Source organism: Manis javanica, chromosome 2 (genome assembly GCF_040802235.1).
Source record: "Manis javanica isolate MJ-LG chromosome 2, MJ_LKY, whole genome shotgun sequence".
In the NCBI taxonomy this organism is placed as follows: Eukaryota; Metazoa; Chordata; class Mammalia; order Pholidota; family Manidae; genus Manis; species Manis javanica.
The window spans coordinates 89,192,429-89,213,045 of NC_133157.1; the positions used below are offsets into that span (position 1 = coordinate 89,192,429).

Here is a 20,617-nt window from a genome sequence, read left to right on the forward strand (position 1 = left end):
CCCCATTGCTAGAGGGGAGCGGGCCTCCTGCCCCAACCACAGCAGCCCCCCAGCGAGAAGGCGGGAGGCCTCACTGCCGTTTGGATTATGCAATGTGGGGCTGACTTCACATGCCAAGATACTATGTGGGCAGTCCCAGGACATTTGTGTTGGAAATTATTCCTCAGACAATGTGAAAGATCTGAACCTCAGGGAAGATGAGCTGACAGGGGCCACGTTAAGGAAAATAATATCTGGCACACAGGATTCCTGCCGGCACCATTACTGCAACCACAAACCCATCTTGCTGGGCACCGGTGCGTGCCAACCCCGCTCCTCTGCTTTTGTTTTCAAAAAAGATCACTGTGTTCAATCTCATTCTTCAAATAAAGAGATTCTATGGTAAAATTGGAGGAAAATTCTTTAAATAGATGGGACACTCAGAGAAAACACTTCTATTTCTAGTAAATGTGTTCAAAGTCAGCTGGGTGTGAGCCCACATGCCTGACCGTGGGTACATAGCCGTTTGTAACTGTCCATAGTGGCTGTCCCCCGAGGCACCCAACGAGCATCTCTAGAGGGTCATTGACAAACAGGCGAGCGTGCCCCCAGAGCACTTTGGGAGAATGAGGCTCACACACGCCCAGAACTTTCCTTATCCTCTCATGAGCACCAACTCTGCCCCCAGGTGGCCTATGGCTCCAGGACCTCTGGTACCCAGGTCTACCAGCCACTGAGGATGACAGTGACCACGGGGTGGGGTGCACGCCTCATGCCTGAGTGTATAAGGCTGGAGCCTGCAATCCTGCTCCTGACGCAGCAGCCATACTACCCCTTCTGTGAGCTGCTCAGAAAATTTTCCGTAACATCCACCATAAAGACTCTCAGTTCCACATGAAAATAGAAGTGAAGTCTGCAATCTTGTGAGACATGTGAGTGACCAGTGTGCATGTTTTCATTTTAGAAGGATGGCCACAGATCTGTCACAAAGCTTCTATTTGCCACTAAAAGCCAAGTATGTGGCTGAATAACATTTTCCTTAAACACTGTGCCCCTGGGCATCCAAGAAAACTGTTCATTTTTGGGTCAGACTGGGCACCACAGATGGTAAATTACAAGAGATAGCTTTGATTTGGAACATCCTTATGGCAGGCCAACGTACATGGTGTCAGGTAACAGCATGTGACCCCTTCCCCAGGTCACGTAGAGACTGGCGATGAGGAACTGACCTGCCCCAAAGTGTCTAAGCAGGGACAAGACACAATACTCACAAAAATTTTCCATTTGTCTTTGACCCTATCAGGACAATCTGCTCAGATTCGTCCCGGGAGATTTTTCCATGGAACCAGGGCATTTTTTCATGGGCCGTGGTGGCGATCAGTTTCTCCAGCTGAGGTTTCTGGCTGATGATGGCCTGCTCCAGAGCTTGGCCCTGCCAGGGGGAGAGGGGAACAGAGTGACTAAGTAAAAATGAGAAGAAGACACTGAAATCATTTCTAATCTGCGTCAACTCCTGATATGCTAAAATTTAATAAGTTAGTTTGTTCAATAAATAAAAGCAGTAAGATCTTTATGTATATTTAAGTGCCTTCAAGTATAGATATAATAGAATAGACTTCAGAATACAGAGGCTGGCCTTTGAAAGCTGGACAGGGCTTTAGAAAGCATCTGTGCGACCCTGTGGCCTAGAGAGCAGGTCGCCTGCTCTCTTGGGATCAGCACTGTCTATAGGAACAGACCGTTTAGTGCGAGAACCTCATCATTCATGACAGCCAGGAAACCCGAAGATTGTGCAAAGAGACAATGGCTTTCCTGCAGCATCTGCATGTCCTGCCCTGGGCCTTCACACAGCCTGCTGCCTGGAGCCGCAGGCAGGACTCCAGAGAGCGGATGCGGTGCGTCCTGCCACCTCCGGATGACAACCTGGAGAGCAAAAATGGGTGGGTCGGCAGCTGGATGAGTTCATTCCTCATTGTTTTTCTCCAGGGAAGGAAATGAAGACCCAGGGTCTGGTTATTTTGAAGGTGTAAAAAGAACCAAAAGAAGTACAAATAAAAATATAACCAACCCAAACTAGGAGATAGCAGCAGGAAAGGTAAGCATGGAAAACTTGCCATGAGAAACAAAGGCAGAGACAGGTTACAGACCAGGGAAGCTTCTGGAACAGAGGGAGCAGAGGTCAAGTATAGGGTGTGAAGCACCACTCGCCACAGTGGAGAAAGGACATGGATGCAACACTGCTGAACCCCAAGTGCATTATGCTGAGTGGACGAGGTCAGCCTGGAAAGGTACCTGCGTGTGAGTCCTTTTACATATAACATCAGGTGGCCAGGGGCTGGGAAGGGCAGGCGTGAGGGTGTTGGGTGATGGAAGCATTACATGACTTGATGGTGCTGGGGGCCACGTGATACTGTGCATTTGCCCAGATCACAGACCCACACACCTCACAGGATGAATTTCACTGTATATGAATTACAACTGAAGAAATTTGATTGATCTGACTTTAAAAAGGGTAAGGGGGTGGCCTCGGACAGATCTAATTGAATGCTAGCGAGAAATAGTGATACACAGGATTGCTGTCCGTCTGCAAGGCTACGTGCAGGGCAGGACATGATAAAGGTGGGGAAGGAGGCACTGTGACGCTCACAAAGCCTGTACTCCCTCATATCTGAACATAGCAGAAAACAGAGTGGATGCGTGGCACACGCCTCCAGGAAACACCAGAGAAATGGCCAAACATGTGAGTGCGACCAGGAGATGGTCCCCATTCTACTGGCTCCTGACCGTTGCCAGGAGTGTGGCAGGACTGTGAGCTGTCACAACTTCTGAGACCCCTGTGGCTGATGACCTGTCAGTCTATGCAAATTAAATATACATGGCCTTTGCTGTGGCAAACCCAACCCCTTCAGAGTTATCTTGCACATACTGCAGAACACCTTGGAGACAGGCGTAGAGCGGGCGCTCCCAGCAAGATTCTACACACCTGTCAATGGTACCAGTTAGATAAACTCTGGTGTGTGGGAGGGACTATCAGGCAGCCAACACAGGCCCAGGCTGCATGTGTGTGCTAACATGGGAATGTTCTGCAGGAGGCACTATGGAGCTACACAATTAAGTGCCAGTCTGTGACCCCTCAGGTACGTAAAAACCAGAAGCTGCCTGGGGTGCTTCCTTCAGAGGGCCCGCCATGAACTGGGCGACAATGGTTTCCTTCTGACTGTGCAAAGAGGGAAGGTTGCCTTATTGGAGTGAGGCAATGTATGGCTCAAGGTGGTGACTTGGGGTGGCTGTACATCTGAGCACCACCGCACGGCTCTGCTGGGCCCCCAGCATCCATGGGGCATGCTCTCACCTGCAGGTTCCAGGTCTGCTTCACATACTCCCGGATGAGGTTCTCCTTCAGGTCCTCAAACGGCCCGGTCTTGGGCTGCACACCGGGCGGCCGGTTGCAGGGCCTCTTGAGGAGGCAGATGAGGCCGTCCGACTCCTGGGAGTGGTACTGGCAGAGCTCAGCGGGGCTGCTGTGCGCACGGCCACCTGCAATGGCATAGGTGCCATTGAGCTCACGCTCAATGGTGTAGTGGTGCGCCTTGCGGCCATGTGCCACTGACAGTGCGAAGCCGCCCAGGTAGTTGCGGCTCTGGCGCAGCAGGTAGAGCCCGTCGCTCATGCCCCCCTGCACCAGGTAGTCCTCCGCCTCCTCCCGGGTGATGTTGCCAAAGAAGAAGGACAGGTGGTTGGCGCTGTCGCCCATGCTTCCGGCCATGCCGGCACCTGCGGGTCACCGAGGGCACACAGGGGTCTCCTGGGCAAAGCAGAGAGAGGGATACAGTCAGGTCCCACAAGCAGTCCTTAACCAGCAGGGCCCCAGCACAGGGATGAACACCCCCACCAGGGAAGCAGCTCTCCGCACCCCGGGACATGGGTGCAGAGCCCTAAGAGTCATTCCCCCCATCATCATTATATCCCAAACACCCCTTTCAACACTGAACCCCAAAGAGCATCACAGAAATGTGACCAACACATGTCACACACACAGAGACACACAGGAATACATGTATTTGCCCTTCTTGTTTGGTGGAGGTGGAATTCTGAGAGAGACACTAAAACAGGAAGTCCCATTGCAAAACAGGGTTTAGGAGCTGCCCCTGTGGTGGGCAGGTACCCAGTAGTGGGGGGCACCCAGGGGCTAACGCCCACCCCTCGAGATAACTGTGAAGGACCCTGGCTGTGCTCAGTTATGTGTAGTGAGGAAGTCACTGGCACTGTCCCATGAGAATACCCAGGGTCTACTGTCTAGTCATCGCTGTAGTTAGGCACCAAGAGCTGATGCTGGCCATGTCCGCACACCATGTAAACCCGTGTGAGCAGTACCTTCGGCCTTCCCTCCTCAGCCAGCGCTAGGATCACCCACCACCACCGAGACGCACAACAGGGCCTTTCCTACAGTCCATCTTGGGTGGCACACGTCCCCTTGGACTCCCCTACCCAACTCCAGACCACTTTCTGGCACCACCTTGGACCACCGCTTGGCCGATACCGAATAGCGCCAGTTTCATGCTTGAGGACACCTGTTATGAAAAGGGACTTCTTGCCCTTAACAGGGGCTATGATGGGAAGAGTGAGGGCAGTAGACACAGTTTTAACCAGGTGTGTGTGTGTGTTTGGGGGGGAGGAGGCAGTGTTTTCTCTCAGTGTTGTTGTGGATGAGCAATATATACTGCCAGTCCAAAATGCACCCACAAGGTGTATTTTAACCGAAAGAAGCTTGTCATCAATGGAGAAATTGAGATGACTCCATGTATGCATCTAGGGAGAAAAGTGCATGCACTTCGTCACACATACAGACACACAGAAACACATGTAAAACACAGACACACACACGATTATGTGAAACAGCCTCTTCTCAATGTGAATCACCCTACAAGTAGCCGTATGTACAGCATAAGAATACCAGTCTGCAGAGGTAACAATTTTCTCTAGGCAATATTGCCAAATCCATTGTCCTGAGTGAGCCCCTAAATAAGACCTGAGTTTTAGTACATTTTGATGTACAAATAACTTTTGCATGCTGCTTTAACATTTGATGATCAATGACTAATTTTTCTTTGTCCAAGTTTCTAATAATTCTCTCTGCAAGACTTTAGAGTACAATCCACATTTGCACTTAAGTCTAGGAACGCTATTAACAAAAAGGTAAATCTGGAAAGACAGAACCGATATGTCCTTCGGAAGCAATATTTGCCTGTTCCCTGGGCTAATCCTGCCCTTCCGCATGGGTGGCGCTTCGGCCTGCCCCTGCCCTGCGCAGGCTGAGCTCTCCTTCCTCAGCACCCCCAGCGCCCTGTAGCCTGTGCCTCTCAAGCTCCCCTGTGCCCGCACAGCGCCCCGACTACCTCACAGCGCAGGGGTCTGCGGTGCCACAGGGACCAATCCCAGCAGGGCCTCCAAGCCCAGAGGGCCGATGCTGCAGCCTGATGTGCCAAGATCTCCATGCTGCCTGCCTCCAGGGGCAGCCTCTGCCCCAGCAAGCAGCCTGCAGCCCTCCCAGAGCCCTTGATTCCTCTAAGGCTGGTTTTCCAAATGGCTTTGGTGTTGCTCCTCCACTCCCTCCTCTCCGCACCCGCTACCTGTCTGCGCTCACATCTCAGCCCCATGCAGGCCTGGAGACCTGCTGGCCTGGACCCTGGCCCTCTGGATCCCATGGTGCCCTCCACCCTGTCCATCCTGCCAGTCAGCCTGGCTCCTACCAGGCCACTCCCCACTGGCAGTTGCCCACCCTCTGCCGGAGGGGACCATCCTGCAGACATGCCTCAGATGCACCTTCGCTGTGTCACTGTCCCTACCTCTGGGTCCCCATTACATAGCTGCCAGCCACAGAAACCCTCAACAGAAACCTCTAAGTCCTCAAGAAAAACACTGCAAATATTCACTAATGCTTTAAAATTGTATAAGTCTTAACACAATTACCATTTTGAAAATTCACCGGTTTTTCACTAATATTTACATCAGGGCTGACCCTCAGGGTGGAGCCCATGATGGGACAGGACAGGCTGGAAGGGGGCGGCCTGCTGGGCGCACGCCCCAGGCACACGCTGGGACATCCCCTGTGACCCTTCAGCTTCCCCGGGGTGGGGACACCCGGCTGCAGCGGGGTGAGCAGCACCCTGGCTGGGCAGCTCTTTTCGAGGGTGTTTTTTCCTGGGCTGGAGGGAGCACTGGGCCTGGACCTGAAGGTCGACACCTTCGGCCACTGGTGGTGGATTTAACCTGAGAGAAGCTTCACTGCCAGTACAGCTTACAGCACATTCTTGGGCCATTTAATTTTGGAGGTAAACACCTTTGATGCCCTATGTATGCCCCCATTGGTGCCCACACCTACCTTCTCTTGGTTGCCAACCTGTCCACAACACAGGTCATGGGGACAAAGACAGTTCCTCCACCATCCACAGGAGCTCCACCCCTTCCTGTTCTCAGCCATTTTCAAACACCAGCTCCTGCTCACTGGCAAGCCTCTAGTTCTGCCTTTACACTTGGCCCTGCTCTGGGTCAGCTGTCATCCCAGCAGCCCCTACATCATTGTAGCGGCCTCCACCACTGCCCAGCCATTCGGCCAGCCCATGGCACCTGCTTACAGGCAAGACTTAAATCTGCTTTTCTGCAGCCCGAGGGGAAGCCTGTTGCTTAAACTCTGTTTAACACCCATGGGGATAACTTATAACAGCAGTGCCTAGAACTTGCCATCTCTTTTTTGTCTTTCAACTTCCCCGGTTATTTTTCTCCACATGTGAAACTGCTTTATGGAGAAGCTCAAAACTGAGAAACAAAAGAGGCCTTTGGTCCACACAGGCCAGGCCCCACTCCTCCACACCCCACCAGTACAGCAGGGGTGCTCCCTTGCCCAGGCTACGCTCCAGGAGTGCAGGTGTCGGCCGCTGCCCGGTGAGCACGTCCATCCCTCAGCCCCACTCTACCTGCAGGAGATGCTCAGAGGCCCCCGCCCTGAAGCCCCTAAGGGCAAGGAGTAGATCCCAACATTCAGATGTATTTATTGTCCCTGACAGCACTGTGACCCATCAACCTGCACAGGGCCTTCTTTTTCCTTCCCCAGTTCATCAGGACTACTCTTGGCTCTATTATCTTTTCATCTTATGCATGAACCAAGGTACAGTTGATTGCTGTTATTCATGGTAGTTACAGTCTATAAATTCACCATGAACACTAACTCTCCAAAACTGAACCATTGCTCTTGGACAAAAGACAGGGTTAGCTTCCTGCCGGCCCCTGGTCTACGACATTTTTGTCAAGTGACATGTAACCTTGTTTTATGTGTGCTCCCGTTAAAACTTATTTCACATATGTTGTTGACTTACTACCACTGTACTCCAGTCTGACAGCCTGAACGAAGCTTCTCTAGCAGGCATTTTCTCCATAAGGCACATCCTGGGCTTCTTGCACTGAGGACGTGAGCCAACACCATGCTTGGGGCCATTTTAAATAATGAAATCACCAGTGAAAAGCACACACACAAAATGCAAAAATCATAGCACTGAAAAGACCACCAGGACATGTTTGTCACATGCTCTGAGACAGGAAGGCAGGTCAGCCTCAACTGGGAACGTACGTGTTGGGTGACTCCCATTTTGTCTGCTCTGCACACGTCTGCAAATGACCACACATTCTGCATACTGATTTGGGGGGGAGGGTTTGTAAATAGGTTTTAGGGAGATGAATTCATAAATATGGAATATGCAAATAATGAAGTTCCCTGTGATTTTCCTCACTCTCCCCCACCTTCCCTAAGAGCCATCCTACCTGCATGGAGAGAGGTACGCACTGTTGCCTTGGTATAAGACAGTGTTCTTCAATGTATTGCTCTTGTTCCTTAAATCTGTGTTCACTGCAGTGCTTTTAAATTTGGCATGAAACGAGATGTTGTCTGTGTCATTGCACTTTTTTTTTTAACCCTATCTGCTTTGGTTATCTGAAGACCAGACCTGTGGCTGAAAGCATCTGCTTTTCTCAAGACCCATTGAACCATGACTCCTGCAGGTGCTCCTGCTCAACTACAGGGTGAAGCCCCACCCACTTCCTGAGGACAACGTTGCCAACAGCACTTAGTATGTTAAGGTGGCTGATTTCACGTCACTGGGCCAGAGAGCCTCCCCATCTAGTATGGATTGAGGTGTCCATGAAAGAAGTAAATGGTACCCTGGGGAAGCAACACATGGGGCCGGTTTCTGCATGGCCCCGCCACATAGGGAACATCAGGGAGATGCACAAAGCTATCTTGGCTCATGTTCACAGCCACGTGGCCACCTCAAATGAAAAGCAGCCCTGACAAAATCTGCCTGGGAGTTTCTTTTGCAGCTTGAAGCTGACAAAATTAGGTGTCAGGACTTTGGTAAAAGAAAAACTTCACTGTGGGTTTGATTAATTTTCATAAAAAAGGAAAAAGAATCCAGCCTGGAAGAGGAATGGATATTTCTAGACCAGTCAGGGACAGAAATGACCAAGCCAAGGGACAAGCAGTGGGACTGTCCCAAAGAGCACCAGCAGGCAGCCACCCTCAAGGGGTCTTCACAGGGCTGGGGACACTGCTGGCTCAGAAAGAAAACACATGAGCACAGAACTGTGACTGCAATGTGGAGAAATGAACCCACAGCACCCGGCCTGAGTCAGCCTGTGTCTACCTGGCTTCCTGGGCCACATCCCCAGCCTCCCTGGGGCCTGCCGGGCCCGTCACATGGCTGCAGACCCAGCCTCCAGAGGCCAAGCCAGACATTGAGATTTCTGGCGAGCACAGAATTTCTTAGAACATAGAGACACACATTTCAGAAACAAAAAGTAAATCTAAGGCTGGAGAACATGATTTGTTTACTAATATAGTTGACCCTTGAACACCATGGGTTTGAACTGTGTGGGTCCACTTATGTGCAGATTTTTTTCAATAAATATATTGAAGAACTTTTTGGAGGTTTATGACAATTTGCAACAACATTTTCTCTTCTCCAGCTTACTTTATTGTAAGAAGGTTGTATATAACATATGTAATGCAGAAAATGGGTGTTAATTGTTTATCCGTAAGGCTTTTGGTCAACAGTGGGCTATTAGTAATTAAGGTTTTGAGGAGTTGAAAGTTCTATGTGGATTTTTAACTGTGGTAGGTGTCATTGCCCCAATCCCCATGTTATTCAAGGGTCAGTTGTATTTAGAAATAGAGGGGACCTTCCAATTGTTACAACATTATCCAAATCTTCAACCGAGTTTCTTTGCTGTGACTTCAGAAGTTGAAGATCCTGAAAACTCAAGTAAAGATGGACTGATCGCAGCTGACACCTGGACTTTCAATTCCACCACCAGAGATGGTCAAGAACATGTGTTCTATGTCTACCTCATATTTCTCCCTCAACATTATTCAGACATATCACAGATATTGTGCCTTGACAGCAACATAAATGTTAATTCTCACCAAATTTGTTACAAAGCAGCAGCCCACTGTAAGTGAATTGAACTTTAAAATACAATTACCTACTCACTCAGTATGCAGGTTGAGCACCTACTATGTCATTTTGTTGGGTACCATGTGGGATTGGAAGTGAACCTCTCTGCCTCTGGACAACAAGCAGGCAGAAGTGGCTCATGGGAGAAACGATCTGCTCCAGGGCCTCACTTCCACCCCAGGACTGTTAGAATCCAGGTCCCTGCTGTCTGCACCCCTCCTTGCCTCTCAGGGTGGCCACCAGAGCCCCTTCAGATTCCACTTCCACCCACCTAGGCCCCAACTTCCTCAGGCCCTGCCGCCGACTCAGCCCTGGAAATGGGAGTCCAGCCCAGCTCGGGCCCAGCAGGGACAGTGTAGGGATGGACAGCCTGAATTGTAAAAAGCTTCCCTGGCAATTTTCAGGCACTCTCACCTCAGTCCCACTCGGGGCATCCTTTGTGTTTCCTTTGCAATACCAACAACAGTTCTGACTTAATTTTAATTTACCTTCACTGAGATGTATGTGATTATGTGATGGATGGTGACCTCACCAGTGAGGGCAGAGGCTGTTTCTATCCATCTCTCTCTCTCTCTTTTCCTTTTCAAATGCAGTTTTACCTTTCGAATGTATTTAAATTTTAGAAAAAACTGCAAAGATAGTAGAGTTTCCATATGCCTCACATCCAGTTTCCTCTATTGTTAACATTGTATGTGACTGGTCTATTTCTCACAATTAGGGAACCAACAGTGACACTATTATCAACTAAGGCTCATACTTTATTACTTTGATTATTTTTACCTAATGTCTTTTTTTTTTCCTGTTTCAGGACCCCACCAAAGATCCCACATCATATTTAGTTGTATGCTTCCTTAGGCATCTGTTGGCTCTGACAGGTTCTCAGACCTTTCTTGTTTTTATGACCTTGACGGCTTTGAGGAGGTACTGTCAGATAGCTTGTGAATGTCCTCAACTGGGGATGTCTGATAATGCTGTCAGGGTTAGACTGGGCGTATGTGTTTGGGGAGGAAACACAGGGGTATAGTGCCTTTCTCACACTCTATCGGGGGTGCAAGCCGTCAACACGATTTATCACATTGATGTTAATCTCTGACCCCTGGCAGAGGTGGTTCTCGTCACCTTCCTCCACTTCGACGGTGCTACCTGCCAGCCCCTTTCCATCCCGTCCTCTCTGGAAGGAAGAACTACGCGGCCCGCACTTCAGGGGAGAGGAGATATCCTTGAGAGCAGAGTATCTCTGTAAACTGGAATTTTTCTGCAGAAATGGGTCTATTTGCCCCCGTATGTTTGTTTATGTAAGTATGGATTCAAGATATTTATTTCCTACATCAGGTTATAACCAATACTACTTTCTCCTGCTGCTCAAGTTGTCCCAGCTTGGCTGCTGGCAGCCTTTCCAGCTGGCTCCTTGTCCCTTTGACAAACTTCCATCATTGTGGGTATTTTGTTTTGTTTTCTGAGCACTTCCTTACTTCTGACACTAAAGATACTCCAGGCTTTTCTTGTGTATTTCGTGCTCCAGGACTAGACTGGCCCATTTCTCTACTCCTCATAATTGGGAGTGGCATTAGAAACCAAGATCTGGGAAGTAAGTGTGCTCATTGCTACCAGGATGTCACCTTCCCAGGTTACAGAACAAGGAAATGTATATGTGTATATTTAACCTGTATATGTACACATATCTAAAGTATTTCTATGTATATCCACCTGTGTCTATATCAACTTAAATGTCACTTCATACTAATGATGCCTTGAACCCTCTATTTTCTAGAAGAGAATATTGTTGAAAATTGGCATAATTTCATCCTTAAATGTCTAATAAAATTCACTAATGAAACCATCTGTGTGTGGTTCTTTGTTAGAGAGGTTATTTATTATTGACTTAAATTGAAAAGAGGGCTACTCAGGCTATTTTTCCTTCTGTCCATTTCCATAGATCATGTCTTTCAAGGATTAATCTATTTCACCAAAGTTGTCACATTTGTGAGTAGAGAACCATCCAGAGTGCTCCTTACTGTCCTTCTCATGTCCATTGGATCAGTAGGGGTGAACTCTCTTTTATTTCCAATAGTGGTAATTTGTGTCTTCTTTTTTTGTTTGCCTTGGTTAAAGGTCTATTAATTTTATTGATCATTTCAAAACACTACCTTGGGCTTTGTTGATTTTGTCTATTGCTTTCCTGCTTTCAATTTCAATGATTTCTGTTTTAATTTTAATAATTTCTTATCTTCTTGCTTTAAGCTTAACTTATGCTTTCTTCTGTAGTTTTCTAAGGTGGAAGCATAGGTTATTGATTTTATATATTCCTTTTTCCTAATATTAGTACATAAGGCTATAAATTTCCTTCTAAGCACTACTTATGCAGCATCCTACAAATTTTGGTAAGTTGTATATTAATTCTTATTATGTTCAAAATGTTTTAAAATTTCTCTTCAGACTTCTTCTTTAACCTAAAAGGTATTTAAAAGTCTGTTTATAAATTTTCAAATATTTGGGGATTTAACAGCTATCTTTAGGTTACCCATTTCTAGTTTAATTCCATTGTTTCCTGAGAACGTAATTTACATTATTTTTTATTCATTTACATTTGTTTACATATGTTTTCCAAGAATGTGCTCTGTCTTGATGAATCTTCCATGTGAACTTGCGAAGCATGTGTATTTTTCTGTTGTTGACTGAATATTTTCTAAGTGTCAAGTGGATGGAGGGAACTGATAGCGCTGCTCGGGCTGCATATATCCTTACTGATTTTTGATCTACCTAACCTATCAGTTACTGACAGACATCACAGAAATCTCCATTTATACTGTTGCATTTGTCTCCTTTTCATTCTAGGTTTGCCTTGTGCATTTCAATGCTCTTTTGTTATGTACGTACATGTTTAAGATTGTTATGTCTCCTTGGGTAACTGTTCCCTTTATCATAGCTTAACACCCTTCCTCATCCCTGCTAATCTGTTTTCTTAAGTCTGCTTTATTTAAAATTCATATAGTGACTCCATCTTTCTTTTGATTACTGTTAGCATGGAATATCTTTCTTGTTCCTTTACTTTTACTACATATGTATATTTACATTTAAAATGGGCTTCTTGTAGACAACATATAATAGGATCTTGTTTTTTGATCCATTCTGACAAACTCTGTGCTTTAGGTGGTATACTTAGACCATTTGCATTTAAAGTGACTATTGATTTAGTTGGAGTACTACTTACCAGGTTTGTAACTGCTTTTTATTCATTGCTTTTGCTCTTTCTTTGTTTTTCTCTTTTTTTGCCTTCTTTGATTTCAATCAAGTATTATATGATTCCATTTTATATCCTCCCAGCATATTTTTAAAAAATATTTCAGTGTTTGCCAAGTATTTTCCAGTATATATTTTAAATCTAAATTCCATTTTCAAATAACACTATATTGCTTCACATATAGTACAGCTATCTCCTAACAGGAGTCTGAATTCTTCCCTCCCATCTGTGACAATTCTGCCATTCATTTTACTTATCCAAGTGCTAGAGTCACTCAATAGTTACTTCTACTGCTTTAAACAGCTACCTTTTTAATCAATTAAGAATAAGAAAAATATTTTATGTTTACTTTTCCTTCTCTGATAGTCATCCTTTCTTCAAAGAGATCCAAGTCTCAGGACTACATCATTTTCCTTCTGCCATTTTATAGGGCCAGGCAGCTAGTGGTGAATTTTCTCAGTATGTGTTTGTCTAAGAAAGTGTTTATTTTTCCTTCACTTTAGGAGGATAGTTTAGCTGGATATATTCCATTGCCAATCCAGGTCAGTGACTGGCAGGGTGACGACTCAGAGCGCACCCTCACTCTGGGAGTGGGAAGTAGCTCCTCGGCAGATTTTCTCATCATCCCCCCAGGAGGGGTATGTCCGTACATCCCTCTTCATCAGCCTCTGTAGCTGTGCCCTGCAAGCAGGCTGGAGGACTTCCCACGAGTACAAATGTTATCCTAATGCTAACTGTGCATGGTGGGATAATTGCATTATTATAATACATACATTTCAAGAAAAGTACACTGAAGTGCTTAGAGGTGAAATTTTATGATGTCTGAAGTTTACTTTAAAATGTATCACCAAAATATCACCACAACTAAGTCATGAGTATAAACATGATTATTGTACTATTCTCTGTACGAGCCTGTACACTTGAAAAATATTCATCAGTAAGTTTTTTATTGCAAAAAAAAATAAAAGCAGAGGACAAAATTCACCTATATAATATGGGCGTTAAAGATGAGTTTAAAGCATGTCCCTATCAGTCACTGCTCTGACTGCATGAGGCCCCAAGTCCTGCACACAGGTGCACCAGATATGGCAAGTCAACACATCAGTAAAGATGTCCTGTGCTTTATGGATCTTATGGAGAAAATGTGGATGACCACAATGTTCTACAAGCAAACAGCCTCCTGAGCAATGGAGAGGATCAAAGAATCCTCTTGTGAGACTTTGAAAGCAGAGCCTCCATAAAAACTTCTCTTTTTTATGATGTTACCTAAAATATTTTGTTCACAAAACCTCCAACTACCAAAATGCCCAACATTTTACCCTCCCAGGAACATATATTCATCATCACAAGATTGCTGGGGGTCAACATTTCCCATCTGGCCCCACCAGAGACTCTGCTTCATCTCTCATTGGCCACACAGCATCTTTCGTTAGTCAGCACTGCTTATGGCAAAAATTACCCGTAGTGTATAAACTGCAGCTGGGCTGGCGGAACTACAAATACCTGATAAAAACAAAGCTTGGGTCCCATTTCTGGTGGGTTCTAGAAGCTCTGCCTAGAGGTGAATGGATAACTGGCAGGCTCCCAGAGCACGTGTCCCCGTGCACCTGAGCTGTCTGTGGCACTAAAGACCCACTGAAGGAAAATGCTGGCTGTCGCCCTGCTGTAGGAGGAGAGACTATTGGCTGAGAGTCCCTCAGTCAGCCTGTGCTGAACATGGCCTGTGATAAACTGGGGTCAGCCTATTCTGAGCCCCAGGACCTCCTGGTGAGTATGCATTATGCTAAATTATCACCAGTCTCCAGCTTGTGCAGATGGTAAACTTGCCATGAAGTCAGTTTCTGGTAATAAGAAAAACATCAACTTAGAAATATTTGCTACAAAAAATTATTCTTTCTCATGAAAAACACTTGTGAGAGAATTAGAAGAGTCTTTTTATGAGAACTCATGGGGCTTGCTACCAACCTAAAAATGGAACTATCAACTTGATGGCACTGCTTTGAATCCTGACGACTGTGGTCTGAACTTGGGACCTGTTCACTGGTACCATCCTAGTACCAGAACAGTGCCAGGCATATAGTAGGAACTCAAGAAAAATCTGCCAATTCAAAGAACTAGTACAACATGCAAGCCTAAGAGGTTTCACTGTATTATAATAGAGTTTATTAGTTTCAAAATCACAGCTCTTATAAAAACAGTTAAGTTTAAGTTAGTTTAAATATTATTTCCCTGGTTTGTACAAGAAAGCCAATGCTTGTTATTTGTAGTCGTTATGTTCTATAAAGCTGCCCTGAACACTGAATTAGCAAATACTGGAACATTGCTCTTAAGGGAAATGCAGGCTAAGGTTCCTAAGAGTCTGTGGTCATAACATTTTTGTCAACCAATCAAGGCATAACCTTGGTTTATGTGTGTCTGTTTCAAGACACCTTATTTAATATATATTATTGATCCATTCACAAGAAACTCATGGCCATCAGTACTGTGATTCATGCCCAAATGAAGCTTATCTAACATGTATTTTCTCCACAAGGTTCATCTCTGGCCGCTTGTTTTCTTCATAAGGCACACACTAGAGCTCACTCCATCCTATACTCATGGACACTTTAACAGCAAAATCAACCACAAAAAGCTTGACAGAAAAGTTTGACAAATGTGGCACTCAGCGGGCAGGACCAGGCCCTTGCAGGGGTGTTGCCCTGTTCAACATTGGTGAGAAGATGCCTATCCAGGAGCTCAGAGGCTTCTCGCTCTGTACGTGTCCACACGGGACCACAAAAGCATCATAATTCTGATTCTGTGGTCCCAGATAAATGTTAGTAGGTGAATTCACAAATGCAGAACCTGTGAATAATGAGAATCAGCTGTACTTTATCTTATGCTAGAATGCTAAATTAAGTCTTAGATTTATTCTTTATCCATTTTGAGTAGCTTCTAGAATATTCATGAGGGGTGTTGATGGTCACAAGCAAATGAGACAGGAAAGTACAGGAAAAAAATCAATCCAAGGGTGAACAGATACTAATATTTGGGAAATTTCTATCTCAATTAGTCTTAGCTCCTGATAACCACATCTCTCTGACAAATGTTCCCTGGCATCCTCAAAAACACAGGTGTTACTAACATATACTAAAACTCAGTCCATGGGATGAACTCTGGTTTACTATGACAGGCAAACGTTACAGATGAGCCACACAGCGAAGGTGGCATACTCAATGCAGCAGAGCAAATAACAGACAGACAGCCTTTGCACCCAAAGGGACCTGAGCTTAAATCCAGCTCTGTTTCTCGCCAGCTCTTTGGCCTCAGGCAAATTATTCTCCACAAAAATTAGCTTCTACTTTGTTAGGTTTGTTCTTCTTTCAGGAGAAATAAAGGTAAAAATGGTAAAAGAACAACATTTGTTAATTATGAATGGTGCTGCACTTTTCTGCATCTTCACAATTTCCCCTCAAAAACTGGGTGCTGTGAAGAATAACGAGGTTGCACCAATCAAGACCTGGTGCTAGACTCCTGGTCTTTCTTTCAATCTGGCTTAAGTAACTTGAGTGCAGGGAAGGATCTTGGCTACTGCTACACCTCAGAGCCCAGCACTGTTCCCCGCTGGTGGGAAGTGGCCAATAAGTGAACATGCTGAATGAGTCAAAGAATCAGCCAGCAAATGACCCTGATCATCCACGTAGGTCAGAGAGGCTGGCAGAAGCCAAGGGTCACGTGGACCTTTTTAGTTATTCTGAAGTTTCCTGTTTACTTGTGTATTTTTAACTGTTCTTGCAGAAGCTCAGTTGTTCAATGAAAATGCCAAATACTCTAAGTTACTCTGCAAGAGAAATACCAAGATAACAAGTAGCTTGGGTGTTGACAGAGTGAACAAGTCATGACATCCTTCTCTCTGAAATCGCCCCACAACAAAGGTGAGAACGAGAAATGACAGGGCACTAGCGGACACCTCCGACCTGAGCCACAACCCAGGGGGTGGAGCCAGGTGCAGCAGGGGCTGCGCTGGGAACGTGAAGAGCAGGGGCGGGCAGCGGCAGGCCTCAGGGGGAACCTGTACAGGGCGTGCTCACAGCAGTGGGGGGCCGGCCGTCTCCTGGGTGGAGAGGAGATTCTGAATGGCTAGCAGCCTCCTTGGGAGGAAATACATATTAAAACCCATTCTCTCTCTCTCTCCCTCTTTCTCACACACATGCACAGCATTACTGAGAATGAGGAAAACACTGTTAGGCCCAAACACACCCTGGGCTGCTCTGTAGTGTGATTCATTCCAGGATGATGAAGCTACCCTGCATCTTTACAGTTTTACTAAAAGAATAAACAGAGAGAAGTAGTAGTAGGACAGACAAACGTCACATAAATATTATTCACCAAAAATTGTCCCGAAGGACAAATGAAGTCTCAACCACATATATGGCCACAGAATCAAAGAACTTGAATGAATAATTACTTTGTTCAAACAGTAGCTCAAACTGGAGATGCCAAAGTTAGTGGAGGAGATGGGGAGGCAAGAAAAGCCACCAGAAATAAGCCGGCAGAGATCAGGGAAAGCGAGGAAGAAGTGGTGGCTTTTATTTCATGCAGCAACAAGAGAACAGACATTCAACTATAAAGAGCATGAAGGACAGGATGGGGAAGCTTGAGAAAAAGGATATGGAAATTAACAAAGAGGGAAAGAACTCAACAGAAAAATACCAGGCGAACAAAGGAGATCCCCAGGAGGCAAGACCGATGCCCCTGAAGTCGAGAAGTTAAATAAAATGAGGGGGAAAATGCTGAGAGTCAGAGTTACAGTAAATGCCCAGAAATAAAAGAGGACTTTCCTCCTGGATTCTCTTGCACAGGAGCCTGCAAGGGAAAGTAAATCATGGGGCCTCAAGCTCCTCGGCCACACTGCGAGCCGAAGCCAGGAGCGCCGTCCCCAGAGGGGCAGTCGTGCCCACCCAGAGGCAGGTGGTCCGCCCAGGCTGAGGGCTGAGCTGGGCAGTGCAACTTCAGCACAAGGAAGGGAGGGAGGCTCTGATGCCTCCGCCAGAATCAGAAGGCCAGAGCAGGGCTTTCACACCTTCCAGACACCTGCTTCTAAATCACTCCAGATGCCTCCTGAGTATGCCACCTGAGTGAGAGCCAAGGGCCAGTCTGCTGTCCAGGGTGTTACTTCTGCACATTAAATCCTAAGAGCAACTGCTCTCCTTAGCAACTTCTAGTAACAACAAGACAACGGAAAGCTCTAGACCAGTATGGTGCCTCTCCACCGTGGCTGCTGGTTAAAATCACCAGGGGTCTCTTCTTCTAAACGCTAGTAATGGGCTCTAAATGGATCCAAACAGAGCTGACCGGGAGAAGCAACACGAGCTCCCCCAGGGGCAGATGCACAGAAGCAGAATTCCAAGTTCTCCATAGGAGGCCAAAGGAGTAACACGAGGCACGTTTAGTGACAGACATCGTCACCCCACTAACTCTGAGGCCCGTCACCCTCACTAACACAGCTATTCAGGGGACAGAGTCCTACCCGTGTCCTTCCCAGCAGACCGTGCCTGCGCGCTGGCCAAGGCATGGAGCCAGCCTGTGGGAGGGCACACGAGTTGCGACACTTCGACGGCTGCTGTGTCATGAAAGGAAGTTCTGTAATTCCTGAACCTTTCAGAACCACTTCTCTGGTGGTTTCTCTCTCCTTCGACTGGGCAGCCCAGGAATCTAGAGCCGGGCTGACTGCTCTCTCGCCAGCTGCCCAGAATGGGGCAAGGCAGAGCTCCCGCCGTGCGGGCGGGTGGCACACCACCGGGGACCCAGGCGCCACCACCCCGCCCAGCGCAGGCTCCCAGGGGCCACCTCCCCAGGACGCACCTGCCTAGCCCGCCTCAGGGCCCCCATGGCCCTCCACGAGCCCACAGCGCTCACTCCCAGGAAGGCCTTTCCTTGTCCCGAGAGACTAGAACACAGTCATGAGACCAGCATTAGTCACCTCATTTTGCCTCAACAAGGACCATGTTCCCTCTTCAAATGTTCCTTTCTGAATGGACAGAGCCTCATATTCATATTTGTTGACAGTACCTCAAATATTTTGAGAAAATGATGTTGAATTTTTCTTAACTGCCGAGAAATGAAGAAGTAGTAAGGTTCTCTTTTGCCTCCAAATCCTCTTAAACAAAAAACTACTTTATTCTTTCAGAAACTGTACTAAACCAAACATGCACAACCCAAGGGCACATCAGTTAGTGACTTTCTCCAAGGCTGGGTTCTACTCCACAGCAACAGCCAGGAACCATTCGGTCCCATGTGACTCATCACTAACCTGTCACTAAGCTAGACTGTGATGGTGTGTGTGTGCCTGTGTGTGTGTGTGCAGGCAGTATTCATGGGGTGGGGGCACACACATGTGCATGTATGTACACATGCATGTTGTGTCATGCACATGGCCATGTATGCCATGTGCATGTGGGTATGAGTCTGCACTCATGTGTACATGTGTGTTGGATGCATGTAGTGTGTGTGTATGTGTTGGGGGAGGCTGTTGTGTTGATTAAGAAACTGATACTGTCTTGTGGATGGAGGCCAGGCCAGACAGACCCTGTGGACAAGACTTGGGGTCCTATCTGAAAGACGTGGGCATCCTAGTGCTGCCATTGCCGCCCAGGGTCAGAGCCTCTTCAGGAAATAGGAGGCACCCAGGTGTCCTTGTGGAAAAGTGTTATGACGCACTCTCCATGCTCGTCCAGAGCTAGGCAAGGTGGGAGAGGTGGGAGCTTTTGTGCCCCTGGTGCCCAGGAAGGATGGCACAGGGCTCGGGTCTAACACAGATCCAGGCTCAGGTGGAACTCTAGATCCAGCCCCCAGATCGTGCTGCAATGATGGAGAGGCCTGCTCTACTCTGTCCCACAGCCACTAGCCACGTGTAGCTACTGACCTTAAAATGGGGCTAGTGTGACTGAATACTGAGTTTTAAATTTCACTTCATTTTAAGGGCATGAAATGTAAAGGGTGGCAATGAACTGAACAGCACAGTTCTAGATTCTTAGCAGGGAAGCTGGAGAAAGGCCTTGTGTCCTCACCTGGGACAGGCGTCAGAGATGGAGCAGCACATGGGAGCCCCTGGGGCCAATGCAAGGGGACTTTAGGCCAACAAAGGAAATCCAACAAATTCATCTGAGAGGCAGGCTGCATGCTGCAGATGCCTCCCCCTTCCAGATGTTTCTCCTCCTTGGGCTGAACATGAGGCTCCAGGCTTTTTATTAAGGGGAGACACATTTTATTCCAAATACCTGGTTTACTGTCTCCACATCCCATCTAATACACTGAAATGTAGGGAAGAACTTCCAGAGTTCCCAGGGCGTGCAAACAGGGCTCTGTACTGGAAGCACAGGGCCAAAACCATGTCACAAAGTGTTCCAGCTCTTCAGGTAAGAGTGCCGCTGGACCCCTGGGGGGGAGGGGCCGCACCCAGCGGAGCTCAGGGCAGCTGAGGAAAACGCTCCCTGAGTGTTGCCTGTTAAAACCCACAGGGTTTCCAAATGCATCACAAGGGAATTAACAGTATTCTGCAGTCAGGTGACACTGTTGGGTAGGACCGCTGTTCCTGTGATGAGCCCACAAAGTCTTTTAAACCATTTGCCCCTAAAAGACCCATTGTTTCAATTCCAGGTAAACAGATACTACTGAGTTCCTTGATTTCCAGCACCTGACCACGACCCTTTTGCAGGTGACCTCTCCCTTGCACGCTGCAGTGAAGGCTCTGCATGGGCATCCCTGAGCCCACAGCCGCCAAGGGTGGCTCTTTGCAGCCAACGTTTTGCAGATGAGGTAGCAAGAGTCTCAGCAGTTTCAAGGGATGATGGAATCCAGATCCATGTGCCTGGTCTGCTGCTGCCACGTGCTGTTCCCAGAGAGTGGCTTTGGG

The 20,617-nt window shown here is 47.1% G+C and overlaps 1 protein-coding gene across 5 annotated transcripts in view; it reads right to left on the reverse strand.

The window, feature by feature from the left end:
* Positions 1-20,617, reverse strand: part of SYK (spleen associated tyrosine kinase) — an 83,494-nt gene that overhangs the window by 51,550 nt on the left and 11,327 nt on the right. For all 5 annotated transcript variants that reach the window (XM_037004884.2, XM_037004886.2, XM_037004883.2 and 2 more), the window contains 2 exons: positions 3,332-3,784; positions 1,251-1,411 (listed from right to left, as the gene is read on the reverse strand). In XM_037004884.2, the coding sequence (XP_036860779.1) occupies positions 1,251-1,411; positions 3,332-3,745 (575 nt within the window). In that variant the 5' untranslated portion in view covers positions 3,746-3,784. The remainder of the gene's footprint in view (positions 1-1,250; positions 1,412-3,331; positions 3,785-20,617) is intronic.